The following is a 13,704-nucleotide window of genomic DNA, read 5'->3' on the forward strand; positions in this document are numbered from 1 at the left end:
GGACAAGCATATGCACAATAAAACAGAAAGAAAGGGGAAGGGAGGGGAAGAACAGATGTGAAGGGATAAATAGTGACAATTTGCTTCCAGTGAGACAATGAGAGTAATCTGTGACAAGACTGTTAGGAGCTACAGTTCCTGTTCCTGGATTCTGGAAGACACGCCCATGTATCTTCAATAAATTCATCCTTTTTTACTGAAGTGGGTTTGAATGGGCTGTTCCCTAAAACCAAAAGGTTTCTAAGAGTTGTAGCACCTCTAAATTTGGAGTTACATTTCCTGAATCCAAAACCAATGCTTACCTCACTGTATCATTAACAAAACCCAATATTATTCATTCATTCATCCACTTAAACAAGTATTATTTATTAGAGAAATCTAATAAATTAGATTAGCCAATTTTAGTTTAAGTTTATATTCTGTACAGACAAAAATTCCTCAAAATATTTCTTCCCAGGGTAACAAAATCAATCATAATAACTTAATTTTACTGTAGAATAAAGCCAGATGCTCATAAGCACAGGTGCACACATTATTAGTAAACAGGTAAAGGAACTAGCTACTTTACCCTTAGGTAATTGATTCCCATCTTTATAAAAGGAATTTTTCTAGGATTTACTTAGCATCCTGTTCATTTGTTTACATAGAATACCTAGACTTGGATTACAGTATTCAGTCTCCTTGGTCATGTGATGTTCTACTGTGCCCCTCAACCTGAATTACATTGCCATTAAGAATAAAAGTTCTGTTTGATGACATGTATGTACATGGCTACTCTGGAAAGAAACTGTAATATTGGCAACATCATGATAATCTCCTTTAAATGTAGATAATCTTTACAATTATTTACTATCCCCAGCCTTTCTCTATGGAACAAAAAAATTATTCTATAACTGACAGTTTTGTGAGAGTTGGCATCTAAAAAGGTCTTGGGAAGTTGTCTAAGATTCTAATACAAAGGGGACAGCCTTTATGTATATCTGTCCTAGACTCAAAGCTAAGTGAGCAATCTGGTGCCGAGACTCTTGACAACTATGAGGACTCAAAGTGCCAGTGCATTTTTGCCTCAAGAGATAAACCTAGAAAGATAGGAGGTACCAACAGAGACATATGCTCAAAAGACAACACTGACTCAGAAAGGTACAATAATCTTGGAAAGTTTTTTCTTAAATTGTCTGGACTGAAAAAAATCGACGTTTAGGATATATCACTTGGGTGTTTTCTTTTTTTTTTTTTTTTTAATTTTTTTTTTTAAATTTTTTATTTATTTATGATAGTCACAGAGAGAGAGAGAGAGGCAGAGACACAGGCGGAGGGAGAAGCAGGCTCCATGCACCGGGAGCCCGACGTGGGATTCGAGCCCGGGTCTCCAGGATTGCGCCCTGGGCCAAAGGCAGGCGCCAAACCGCTGCGCCACCCAGGGATCCCACTTGGGTGTTTTCTTGAAGGAAAAACATATATATCAGTATCCAGGTAACGATTAAGGACTAAAATGAAGCACTTGTCAAAAACCTGGTAATAGGAAAATAATCCTGTCCACTGGGAGTTAAAACTCTGAAGTAAACAGATCCTGAATAAGAAAAACAATATATAAAATGTCATCTTAAATAGAATGGAAACAGAGAAAAGGGAGAAACAACCACGGACAGTGTTTTCTTCACGGCTTCTTGAGGTATCAGTCCCATGAACATGAGGATCACTAGTGCAGAGCTGGGTGATTAGGCTTTCACATCTCTGCTTCTGAAGATAGCAGTCTTCTGATTTTTATCTAGCTTCCAGGTAGAGAACATCCATATCAGTGAAAGAATATCAAGTCACCTGGTTAGGGAAATAATGTTTTGGTTTCATTGGCTTCCTGTGATTCTCTCTTACCTGGTCATAGATGTGACCAGAGTTGACAGATGACTGAACTCTAGCCCCTTACTTTTAAATCTCTTTTAGGTATTTGAAGGAAATGTCTTAGTTAGTAGGATTCAGTATCTTAGAGTCTGACTATTTTGACTTACTAATTATTTGGTTTCTGAGCTCAGAAAGCTGAAGAGACTCTACCATATGGTCTATGAAGACCTGGAAAGAGTGATGCTATGTATACCAAAAGAAACTGGAAGTCACACCCATCAGAATGGCTATTGTCAAAAAAATCCAGAAAATAACAAGTGCAGGTGAGGAGGTGGAAAAATTGAACCCTTGTGCATTGCTGGTAGCAATGTAAAGTGGTACAGCTGCTGTGGAAAAGAGTATGGTGGTTCTTCAAAAAATTAAACATGGAATTACTACATGACCAGGTAATTCCACTTCTGGGTATTTACCCAAAAAAACTAAAAGCAGGGACTTGAACAGATACGTGTATACTCATATTCACAGTATTCACGATACCAAAAGATAGAAACAACCCAAATGTCTACTGATAGATAATGGATTACACACACACACACACACACACACACACACACACACATATATATGATGGAATTCTTACCCAAAAAAGGAAATTCTGACACATACTACATCATGGATAAACATTACAAACATCTGATAACAAACATTTAAAAAAGTATGATATTAAGTGAAACAAACCAGATACAAAAAGCATGGCTCCACTTAAATGAGCTATCTAAAATAGTCAAATTCACAGAGACAGAAAACCAAACAGTAGGTACTAGTGGCTGGGGGAGAAGGGAGAAAGGGGAATTATTGTTTAATGGACACGGAATTTCAGTTTGGGATGACATAAGAGTTCTGGAGATGGGCAGCCCTGGTGGCTCAGCGGTTTAGCGCTGCTTCAGCCCAGGGCCTGATCCTGGAGACCCGGTATCAAGTCCCATGTCAGGCTCCCTGTGTGGAACCTGCTTCTCCTCCCTCTGCCTGTGTGTGTGTCTCTCTCTCTGTGTGTCTCTCATGAATAAATAAAATCTTAAAAAAAAAAAAACAAACCCAAAAGAGTTCTGGAGGTGGACAGTGGTGATAGTTGCACAATAATGTGAATGTACTTAATGGTAAGTTTTATTTTTATACATATATAATTATTATATATGTATTTTTTCTTACAATTCAAAGCTAATATACAGTGTTTTATCAGTTTCAGGTGTACCCTATGATGATTCAGCAATTCTATACATTTCTTAGTGCTCATCATGATCAGTGTCCTCTTAATCCCCTTCACCTGTTTCACCCATCCTCTCATCCATCTCCCTTTGTTAACCATCTGTTCTCCATAGTTGAGTCTAGTTTTTTTTGGCTTGTCTCTTTTTTCCCCTTTTGTTCATGTTTTGTTTCTTAAATTTAACATATGAGTGAAATCCTCTGGTATTTTTGTCTTTCTCTGACTGCCTTATTTTGCTTAGCATTGTACTCTTCTCCTGTACTTGTTACAACTGGAAAAGTTTAATTCTTTTTTTTTTTTACCATTACCACAGTTTTTAAAAAAGGAGTGCCTGGGTGGCTCAGTCGGTCAAGCATCCGCCTCTTGATTTCGGCTCTTCTCACGATCTCTGGGTTAGGACCAGGAGAAAGGCCTGTATCAGGCTCCCCACTCAGCAAGGAGTCTGCTTGTCTCCCTCTCCCTCTGCCTCTCTCCTGCTCACATATGTGCTTGTTCTTACTCTCTCAAATAAATAAATCTTAAAAAAAAAACAAAAAAGTCACAGAAAGACGGTAGAATCTAAGTGGTGGGTATACTGTGTTCATTATAAAACCTGTTCTTTGTTGGATGGTTAAAATTGTTTTTGATAAAACGTTAGGGAAAAACCACGAGAAGTCTTTTCTTGGCAATGTCTTTCAGCTTACTAAACACTTTTTGAAAGCAAATCAAACAATTTTTTTCTTTTTAAAGTAAACTCTATGCCCAACATGGGGCTTAAAGTCAGGACTAAGATCAAGAGTTGAATGTTCTACTGAGTGAGCCAGCCAGGTACCCTGCTAACCAATCAAGTTTTATTAAAAACATCTAACATTTGGTCAAAACATCACTTGAGGATACTCAGGGGTCTTCAGAATTTTTTATAAGACAAAGACTGAAAATTGAAAGCCAAAGTAACCCTTAAGTGTTAAGTTCCACTGGACATCAATTTTTACATCTAGTTAGAAGGAGATCTGAGCTATGTTCAGGAAATCTTAGTTCTAGTTCCATTTCTGCTATAAATTGGCAATATGGTCTTAGACTTAACCTGCCTGGGCCTGAGCTTTATATCCGTAAAAATAAGCTAAGAAGCAATATGACTTCTTCTATATTCTAAAATTTTAATTGGTTAGTAAAATGTTTCTCAGCAATCAACCACCTTTCTAAAGCTTTGAAACTGTAACCAAAATAATTTAACAGCAATTTGGCCAGTTGAATCAGGTAAAGATATAAAGATATATGCAAAAATGTTAGATAAGTGCATGCGCAAGTGCACATGCACGCATGTGCGTGCACCCACACCCACACCCATCATGAACATTCACGGAGCTTAAAATAGGTGAATCCTTCATTTAACAATTAATGGAGCACCAATTATGTGTTGGACTCCATTAACACTAGCAATTCAACAGTTTTACATGTCTGATAAATTGCCCTTGCTCGTGAAATTTACAAATAATGTCAGAAAAGCAAACTCAGGGGATCCCTGGGTGGCTCAGTGGTTTAGTGCCTGCCTTTGGCCCAGGGCATCATCCTGGAGTCCCGGGATCGAGTCCCACGTCAGGCTCCCTTCATGGGGCCTGCGTCTCCCTCTGCTTGTATCTCTGCCTCTCTCTCTCTTTCTGTGTGTCTCCCATGAATAAATTTTAGTATATGTGCTGCCGAAGCGAGCACTCTCCCATGAATAAATAAATAAAAAGTCTTAAAAAACAAAAAACCAAACTCAACTGTTATGGGGCGGGGGGGGGCGATTAAAATAGCGGTGTGAAAGAGAGAGACTGGGTAGCTGCTTCATAACAAATGTTCTGGGCTGGCTTCTTGGAGGAAGCAACATTTCTACTAAGATGCAAATGCCAAGAAGGAGGTTTGGCCTGTGGAAATTCTTTTGGGGCAGGTATTAGAGGAAAGCTATCAGGTGAAGGGAACAAGTAGAAAAAGGCTCCAGGCCAGGAAGCAAGGAAGGCATGCTGGAGGAACCAAAGAAGTGGTAGGAGGTAGAAGAGTAGAAGATAACGCTGTGAGATCAAGTAGGCTCTGCCAAACAGAGCAAGGGATTTGGATTTTATTCTCTAAGATCACCATATTACCTATGGGGAGGGTGAATTACAGTAGGGCAAGCAATGAAAGATTGGAACCGTGATATAATCCAGGTGAGAAATTATTGGGCTTAGACTAGAGAGGTGACAGTTCATTGATCAAACATTCAGTGGGAACAGGTGAGCAGCAGTGTACCAAGAACTGTACCCTCGAGGTACAATAAGCTGTCTATGCCTGTCTGTTTGTGTAACAGTTCCTATACATTTCCTTTTTACCAGACCTGGTTTAAAACACACATTAAACACAGTATATGTTTTATTTTTAAATAATTAGCCTCACAAAAATATTGTAAAAGTATAGAGTGTTCCTGTATTCCTAGCTTCCCCTAATGTTAACATCGTACATAACCAAACTAGGATATGAATATTTGTACAATACTATTAGCTGAACTACAGACTAATTCACCAGCTTTCCCTCTTACGTCCTTTTCTGTTCCAGAATCCAATCCAGGATCCCATATTGCATTTGCTTGTCATTTTAGTCTTCTCCAGTCCGTGATAGTTCCTTAGTCTTTCCCCATTTTTCATGATATTGACATTTTTTAAGAGTATTGGTCAATTATTTTGTAGAATGCCCCTTGGTTTGGATATTTCTGATGTAGTCTCATGATTAGATTGAAGTTATGACTAGAATTTATGACAAGAATACTGCAGAAGTGATTTATTCTTTTTGGTGTATCATATCTGGGAGTACACGGTGTCATGTCTTATTACGTTAACTTTGATCACTTGGGTTTTTTTATTGTTGTTTTGTTTTGAAGATTTTATTTATTTATTCATGAGACACACACACACACACACACACACACACACACACACACACAGAGGCAGAGACACAGGCAGAGGGGGAGAAGCAGACTCTATGAAGGGAGCCCAATGTGGGACTCAATCCCGGAACTCCAGGATCATGCCCTGGGCCAAAGGCAGGTGCCAAACTGCTGAGCCACGCAGGTGTCCCTGATCACTTGGTTAAGGTGGTGTCTGCTGCTGGGTTTCTCTACTGTAAGATTATTTTTTCCCTTATAATTAATAAATTCTTGTGGGAAATATTTTGAGACCACACAAATGTCCTGGTTTCACTTTAAACCTTCATCCATAAATTTTTCTTTGTTCTACATTTATTAACTGGAAGGCTTCTGTACAAAAGAGCTATCCTGTTACTCCCATTTATTTACTTAGTTCTTTATATCGTAATAGACTCATGGATATTTATTTTACTATATGCGATATACTCCAGTACTACTGTTACTCTGTTGTTCAAACTGCTTCAGCTTTGGCCACTGGGAGCTCTTTCAGGCTGGCTCTTGTGTCTTTATTGCATCATGTCCCTTTCTGAGTACTTCCTGACTTTTTTTGACACTAAAGATTCACTAGCTTCATCCTGTATTTTCCATTCCCCAGGCCTGGAATAAATCACTTCTCTAAGGATCTCCAATTTCTTTCACTGAAGGAAAGTATTTAGGAACCACTATGTGGGTGCTAGGTGAGCTCACTGCTATTTTGGGGTATTACTACTTTTAGGCCCTCTCAGTGGGAAGAGCTTGGAAATATATCAGTGAATGACAGGGGCAGGAAACTGGGGGAGAAGAAATGACTCAAAAGAAGTAGCACAAGGGAATTTTGGGATGATGGAACTGTTCTGTATCATGAGTGTGTGTTTGTGAAAATGCAAAACTACTGGTTTCTAGAATTTAGAAGTATTCTTTTTTCCTTCACTCCCTTCAGTGTGGTTATATTATTCATTTGTAATACAGTTAGGTTCATTTATGTTAGTCTGTATTCCATTTTTGGCTCTCCTTATATTCTGGTTGTTTTGTTTTGTTTTTTTGTTTTTAATATATATGCAATAAAATTCATACTTTCTTGGTTGTAGTTCTATCCATTTTCATTGGAGGAAGGTATTTAGTAACCAATATGCATAGAAATACACAAACACTGTGCCTATTTAGTAAACTTGCTTCTGTTTCTTATAGGGATATAGGTTAGTAATTCTGAAACTCTTATGGGTATACTAGGGTTGCACATATAAGTAAATATATTATAGATAATAAAAGCCAAGTTTTTTATGATTGAAGAGAGAAATTACAAATAAGAGAACAGATCCCTGTAGTATTGAATTGGAATCCTAAATATCCTTATGAATTCATGGTTTAAAAATAAATGCCTGTGTAGTATGTAAAAATATATATACACATATAAAGTCAGAAGCAGAAATAAATATATATGTATGCACGTGCTTGAGTAATAATACACATTTGTTTCTAGGCCTATTTTGGGTTCTTTTTACTTATTTATTCATGAGAGACACACAGAGAGAGAGAGGAGAGAGAGAGAGAGAGAGAGAGAGAGAGAGAGGCAGAGACATAGGCAGAGGGAGAAACAGGCTGCATGCAGGGAGCCTGATGTGGGACTCGATCCCAGGTCTCCAGGATCAGGTCCTGGGCTGAAGGCGGCACTAAACCACTGAGACACCCGGGCTGCCCTATTTTAGGTTCTTTACATTACCTCATTTTATTTTTCAAAAGATTTATTTACTTGAAAGAGAGAGAAAGAAAAAGAGAGAGAGAGTGCATGTGCACAGATGGGGGAGGAAGAGAGGGGAGGGAGAGGGACAAGCAGACTCTGCACTGGGCCCCCACATGGGGCTCAATCTCATGACCCTGAGATCATGATCTGAGCTGAAACCAAGAGTCAGACGCTTAAACAACTGTGCCACCCAGGTGCCCCTCACTAAATATTTATACTAACATTTTGAAAGACTATTATTATCCCATTTTACAAGTGAGAAAACTGGGAGTATAAGTAATTGCCTGGGGCCATAGTTAGTGCATGGCAGAGCTGAAACAGCAACCTCTGTAGGCAGCTATACCAAGCTGCCACTCTTAAAAGCTATGCTTTTCAGTTGCAAGTATCTAACAAACCAAATAAACTTCGATAATTAATATTACAAAAGCAATAAACCATAAAAGGAAAGTTAAGAGTTCTGAGGTTTAACATTGACTTTAAATCTAGATATTTTAAGAGCTAAGTATTGTACCTAAAATATTTAAAAGACAGAAAGCCTGTCTTCCTCATTCAGTAAATCTATTTTATATATCTCGATGCTTTCTAACAATTTCTAAGACCAAAAATTGCAAATGGTAATTCTCAGATTTGCATTTGCTTAAAATTAAACCTACCTGACAGCAATCTTTCTGCCAAGTAACCTGTCATCATTTGCAGTTTTTTTTTTTTTGTCTGTGTCTGTGGGCAGCAGGTATTTAAGGAGGTTTTAAAAAACTGAACAAAAGAAATTATAAAATAATTTAGCTACTTTAAAACTCTTCTCAGTTCCATTTTCCCTTTGAATTTAATGTCAGGGAAAAATAATAGTATAAAAACAAAATAAGCAAGATTACAAAAAATGTTTTCTTCAGAATATGTAAGCAAAAAATACACATAGCCATAATTAATTGAGCAATGTAAGTGAAAGCCATAAATATTTGACAATTATCTTCAAGTGCATATATATATATATATATATATACCTCATGTCTTGGATAAGAGAGACCCTGAGTGTTGGCAACATAACTCCTGAGTCAGATTTTCTTCTTTCTGGTCCAAGGGCAACTATGTAAAAAAATATCAGCAAAGTATTAGAAAAATAATAGCAAGGACAAAAAAAAATATCTACATGGTTCACATTCTATAAATAAATACTTTAAAATTACCTTGAAAAGAACAAATTTTAAAGACAACAGAAAAGCTCAAACTTTTCCCCCTGAATGTTGTTACTTTATTAATACAGTAAAACAGCTATTTTCTTTCTACTTAATCAGGGGCTGCATTTGGAAATTTAAAATGAATCATAAAAGCCCATTTAGCAAATAATGCAATGTGTGCAAATTTTGGCCATGAGGACCAGTCATTTTCTAAAGTTATTCATTCTAATAATCTCTGGGTAACTGCAAGAAAGCAATAATTTCCTTATATTGTGAAAGAGTGTTTAAAATGGAAAATCTGAGTCTGGGCTCTCCAGCCTGGTAAATTTCTACTCCAAAGTTCAGAATCCAAAGTATAGAATAAACATCATGCAAAGTGAGTAATCTAAGTGGACATTCAGAAGTATAATGTCTATGAGTCATTTTCTTTGGACCTTGAATGGTTAACATCTGTAAAAGGGAAGATTGTTCCCTTATATAGCAATAACTAAGCAATCAATTGTTAGCTAACGTATAAAGTTGCAGTGCTCAATCTCATTTTAAATGAGATGCTGTGGAGTTCTGTATCTCTGTACTTTATCTCCATTTTCCTATCTGTAAATGAAAACTAAATTGCAACATCACACTTAACAAATACACTGATAGCATCAGAATTTAAGATGTAGGTTTTACTGTATATTAAACCCACATTTTCTCAGTTTTTATTTTTTTTAAAGATTTTATTTATTTATTCAAGAGAGACACACAGAGAGAATCAGAGGGAGAAGCAAAGCTCCCCACAAGGGGTCTGCCTGATGCAGGACTCAATCCTGGACCCCGGGATCACGCCAAAGGCAGACGCTCAACTGCTGAGCCACCCAGGTATCCTACTTTCTCCCTCTACTTTAGAGGGGCTAGGGTATAGTGTGGAAACACACAGGTATGTGTAAAGCTGGCACTGTACATTCTGTTGTATTAGGATCTGCACGTTTCTGCAGCTGGTGAAAAAGGCTAGGCTAATACTTGGCAGGTATGAATGAGCATGGACAGGGCTGCCAGGACAAAGAGACTGTGGCCAGGCCAACCTAAAGGCAGTTCTTTTGAGGGCCTTCCACACCAGGTGGGTGATAAATAGGCCATTTCTCATGGCAGTTTCAGATGGAGTTTTCAATGGGTCATTAAAAGCACTGCTTTATCTTGATACCTAGGAGGTAACAGGCACCAAGGAAACTGTTCCAGAGATTTGCAGGGAATATGCTAGATTAATCTTCCTGTCTGAGACTTTCACCATTTAAAAACAATATTTTTATTAATGAAAGACACACACACAGAGAAAGAAAGGCAGAGACATAGGCAGAGGGAGAAGCAAGCTCCTTGCAGGGAGCCCGATGCAGGACTCGATCCCGGGACTCCAGGATCATGCCCTGGGCCAAGGCAGATGCTCAACTGCTGAGCCAGCCAGGTGTCCCAAGACTCTCACTATTTAAGTGTGTTGTTAATGAAAGTACATCTCTCTGTTTGGAGGAGAAAGTGAAATAGTTCAGAGAACACTTCTACACTCCAGATGATTAGATGGCATGAAAGAGGGCTATATCAGTGATAATAGGTTGAAAGAGGGAAAAGAGAAAAAAAGATTATGAGGCAGGAGAAAGGAAGTGAAACCATAATCAGCAACTTGGCTAGAGGGAGACAAAACAACGAGAAGGAGTCGTGCCTCTGGAAGCAGCAGAGAGCAGGCAAGACACTTAATTGATAAAAGAGGAGCCTGACATTTGAAGAGTGGCAGCATCCATAAGAAGAGCATTCACAGACCTAAGCATTTTCTGGGAATTCTTTTTTTTTTTTTAAGATTTTATTTATTTATTCATGAGAAAGAGAGAAGAGAGAGGAAGAGACACACACAGGCAGAGAGCTCCATGCAGGGAGCCTGACATGGGACTTGATCCCAGGTCTCCAGGATCATGCCCTGGCCGAAGGTGGTGCTAAACCGCTGAGCCACCCAGGCTGCCCTGGGAATTTTATTTTGGAACCCTATTTCCCCCATTCTTCCCTGATCAATGTCTCTTAAACATGTGATGTACTTTTTTCATGTCTCCTGCAACCTGTTAAAGGTCTTTAGCTCACCCTTTAACACTCCTCTTTCTCCTTATTTATAGCCTATTTATTAGCATTTTAGATTGGGAGCACTCTAGCCGGTAGTTAAGAACATGGCTTTCTCAAACTCTACAGATAACTTAGCAGCTCATTGACTTTGGTGAGCTGTTTAACCTCTTCATGGTCTATTTTCTCATCTGCAAATTGGAATCAGAATTAATACGTGCCTTATTCAAATAGATGCAAAAGCACTTAGAAAATAGTGCCTGGCACAAAGTTAAGTTCTCAGTAAATAAAATGAAACTCAGTTTGCTTGCTTGCTTTATTTATTTATTTAAGATTTTATTTATTTATTCATGAGAGAGAGAGAGAGAGAGAGAAGCAGAGACACAGGCAGAGGGAAAAGCAGGCTCCATGCAAGGAGCCCGATGTGGGACTCGATCCCGGGACTCCAGGATCACGCCCTAGGCCAAAGGCAGGGGCCAAACCGCTGAGCCATCCAGGGATCCCCAAAACTCAGCTTTAATTTTGTCTCTTTGTGAAATCTTTCCTGAATATTCTCTCTTTCCAAGGTACACTGTTAGAGGTTATTCTAACAGGACCTGTGAAACTGAACATCTAATATAAACTTAGCATAATTTAACCTTTCTCCTGCTATTAAACTATATGCCTCTTGAGGCTCAGTCACATCCTTTTTTTAGAATACCCACAGGGCCTGGTGGAGGCTCCATACCACATATGTGTCAACAAATATTCATGGAGGAAGATGAGACTATTTAGGGTCAGATGGCGGCAGAGCCTCAAATGACAATTGAGAAATCTGTAGAATTCCTAGGAAGGGGGAGAGGATTCTGAAAAGAATGCTATGCTCCTGAGTGCTTTTTAGTTAAGTTATCAAACAGTGACAGTAAGATGGTATAAGAGAAATAAGGGAGATGAGCTAGAAGTTATTTCAAAAGGCCAGTTTATGGATGAACTAAGACTGTGCCAGCCAGGGAGAGCAAAGAGGATAAATATGTAGTGGGAAAAGACACAGAACTTCATGACTTGATTTAGAAAGTGAGCAAGACTCAAGAGTCAAAAAAATTAAGTATAAATATAAAATGATTTAATAAAAATAATCTCATTCAGTTATTACTTTCCTTTGGATTTGTTAATCTTAATGTTGCCAATGAAGAAAGTAAGGCTCAAAGAAGTCAAGAAACCTGTTCAATTGTATATACTCATCAAAAGGGGCAGAGTATTCTGATGTCATGTCCAGTGGGCTGTTAATATTATAAATGACTTTCTAGCTTCTAAACTTGAGAGAAGAGTCTGATGACATTAAATAACATGGAGAGAAGGGAGAAAGCCTAATAGGGACAGAGGGAGAGGTGTTGAGACAATTAGTTTGTTTTCAGATGTGCTGAATTTGAGGTCCCTCTGGGCCATTAGGATGGATGCATAGGAACTAGGGCCAGAGAAAGAGATTTGTGAATAATCTGCTAATCCAATACCTCGAGTTTGACAGGGGAGTAGGCAATAGTAGTTATTATGATTTGAATTATGTCCCCCAAGAAGATGTAGAAGTTCTATCTCCCAGGACCTGTAAAACTTGACCTTATTTGGAAATAGGATCTTTGTAGATGATCAAGTTAAGATGAGGTCATGAGGGTGTACCTTAATCCAATGTGACTGATGACCTTATAGAAGGGAAATTTTGGTACAAAGATAGACATGAGTAGAGAAAAGATGATGTGAAGACATGTGGAATATGCCACTTAAAGCCCAAGACATTTCTGAGATGACCAGAAGCTAGGAGGGGGAGCGGAGGACAGGTTTTTCTTCACAACCCTCAGAAGAAACCACCCCTGCTGACACCTTGATTTTGGATTTCTAGCCTCCAGAACTGTGAAACAATAAATTTCTGTTGTGTAAGGCACCTAGTTTGTGGTACTTTAATATGATAGCCAGGAAAGCAATACAGTAATTTATTAGTGACTTTGGAGGGAACAGTTCAGAAGCCTGTGAGCAGAAAGTATTAAATGTGTGAAGCCATACATTTCACCTAGAGATCTAAACTCTGAGAAGGTTTCCATGAAATCTACTCCAGAAGAGAAATTTATACACCACTTAAATGCAAGCATATATTACTATTTATTTCAACACACTCAAATATAATAGGCCACTTTCTCCTTCAACATAAACACTTGTAGACTTAATATTTAGCTGCAGAAACTCCTTTTGTGTATCTGCCTGAATCAAAGCTGCTACACAGCCAGTAAGTTTGCAGAGCAGAGACTGTATATATTGTTTTTATAGAATCATCTAGAGTCTACAGGCAAGTAAGTGATTAATAGAAAACTTTTTTTTTAAAGTGAGTTCTATACCCAATGTGGGGCTTCAACTCACAACCCTGAGATCAAGAGCTGCATACTCTCTACCAACTGCCTGGTGCCCCTAACAGAAAAAATGTTTTAAAGATTTATTTGAGATGGAGAGAGAGAGCAAGTGAGAGATAGTGCATGCATGTGTGTGCCTGAGCCTATGAACAGGGGGAAGGGCAGAGTGTGAGGGAGAAGTAAATTCTCTGCTGAGGAAGGAGCCCAAAGCAAGACTCTATCCCAGGACCCTGGGACCAAGACCTGAGCTGATGGCAGATGCTTAACTGACTGAGCCACACAAGCACCTCTTTAATAGAAAAATCTTGATGAAGATAATTGAAGAGTATCTCAAA

At 38.5% G+C, this 13,704-nt stretch overlaps 1 protein-coding gene across 7 annotated transcripts in view; it reads right to left on the bottom strand.

The window, feature by feature from the left end:
• DENND5B (DENN domain containing 5B) overlaps nt 1-13,704 on the bottom strand; it is a 193,867-nt gene that overhangs the window by 28,634 nt on the left and 151,529 nt on the right. For all 7 annotated transcript variants that reach the window (XM_041735707.1, XM_041735703.1, XM_041735706.1 and 4 more), the window contains one exon: nt 8,742-8,823. In XM_041735707.1, coding sequence (XP_041591641.1) covers nt 8,742-8,823 — 82 coding nt within the window. The remainder of the gene's footprint in view (nt 1-8,741; nt 8,824-13,704) is intronic.

This window comes from Vulpes lagopus, chromosome 21 (genome assembly GCF_018345385.1).
Source record: "Vulpes lagopus strain Blue_001 chromosome 21, ASM1834538v1, whole genome shotgun sequence".
NCBI classification, from domain to species: domain Eukaryota; kingdom Metazoa; phylum Chordata; class Mammalia; order Carnivora; family Canidae; genus Vulpes; species Vulpes lagopus.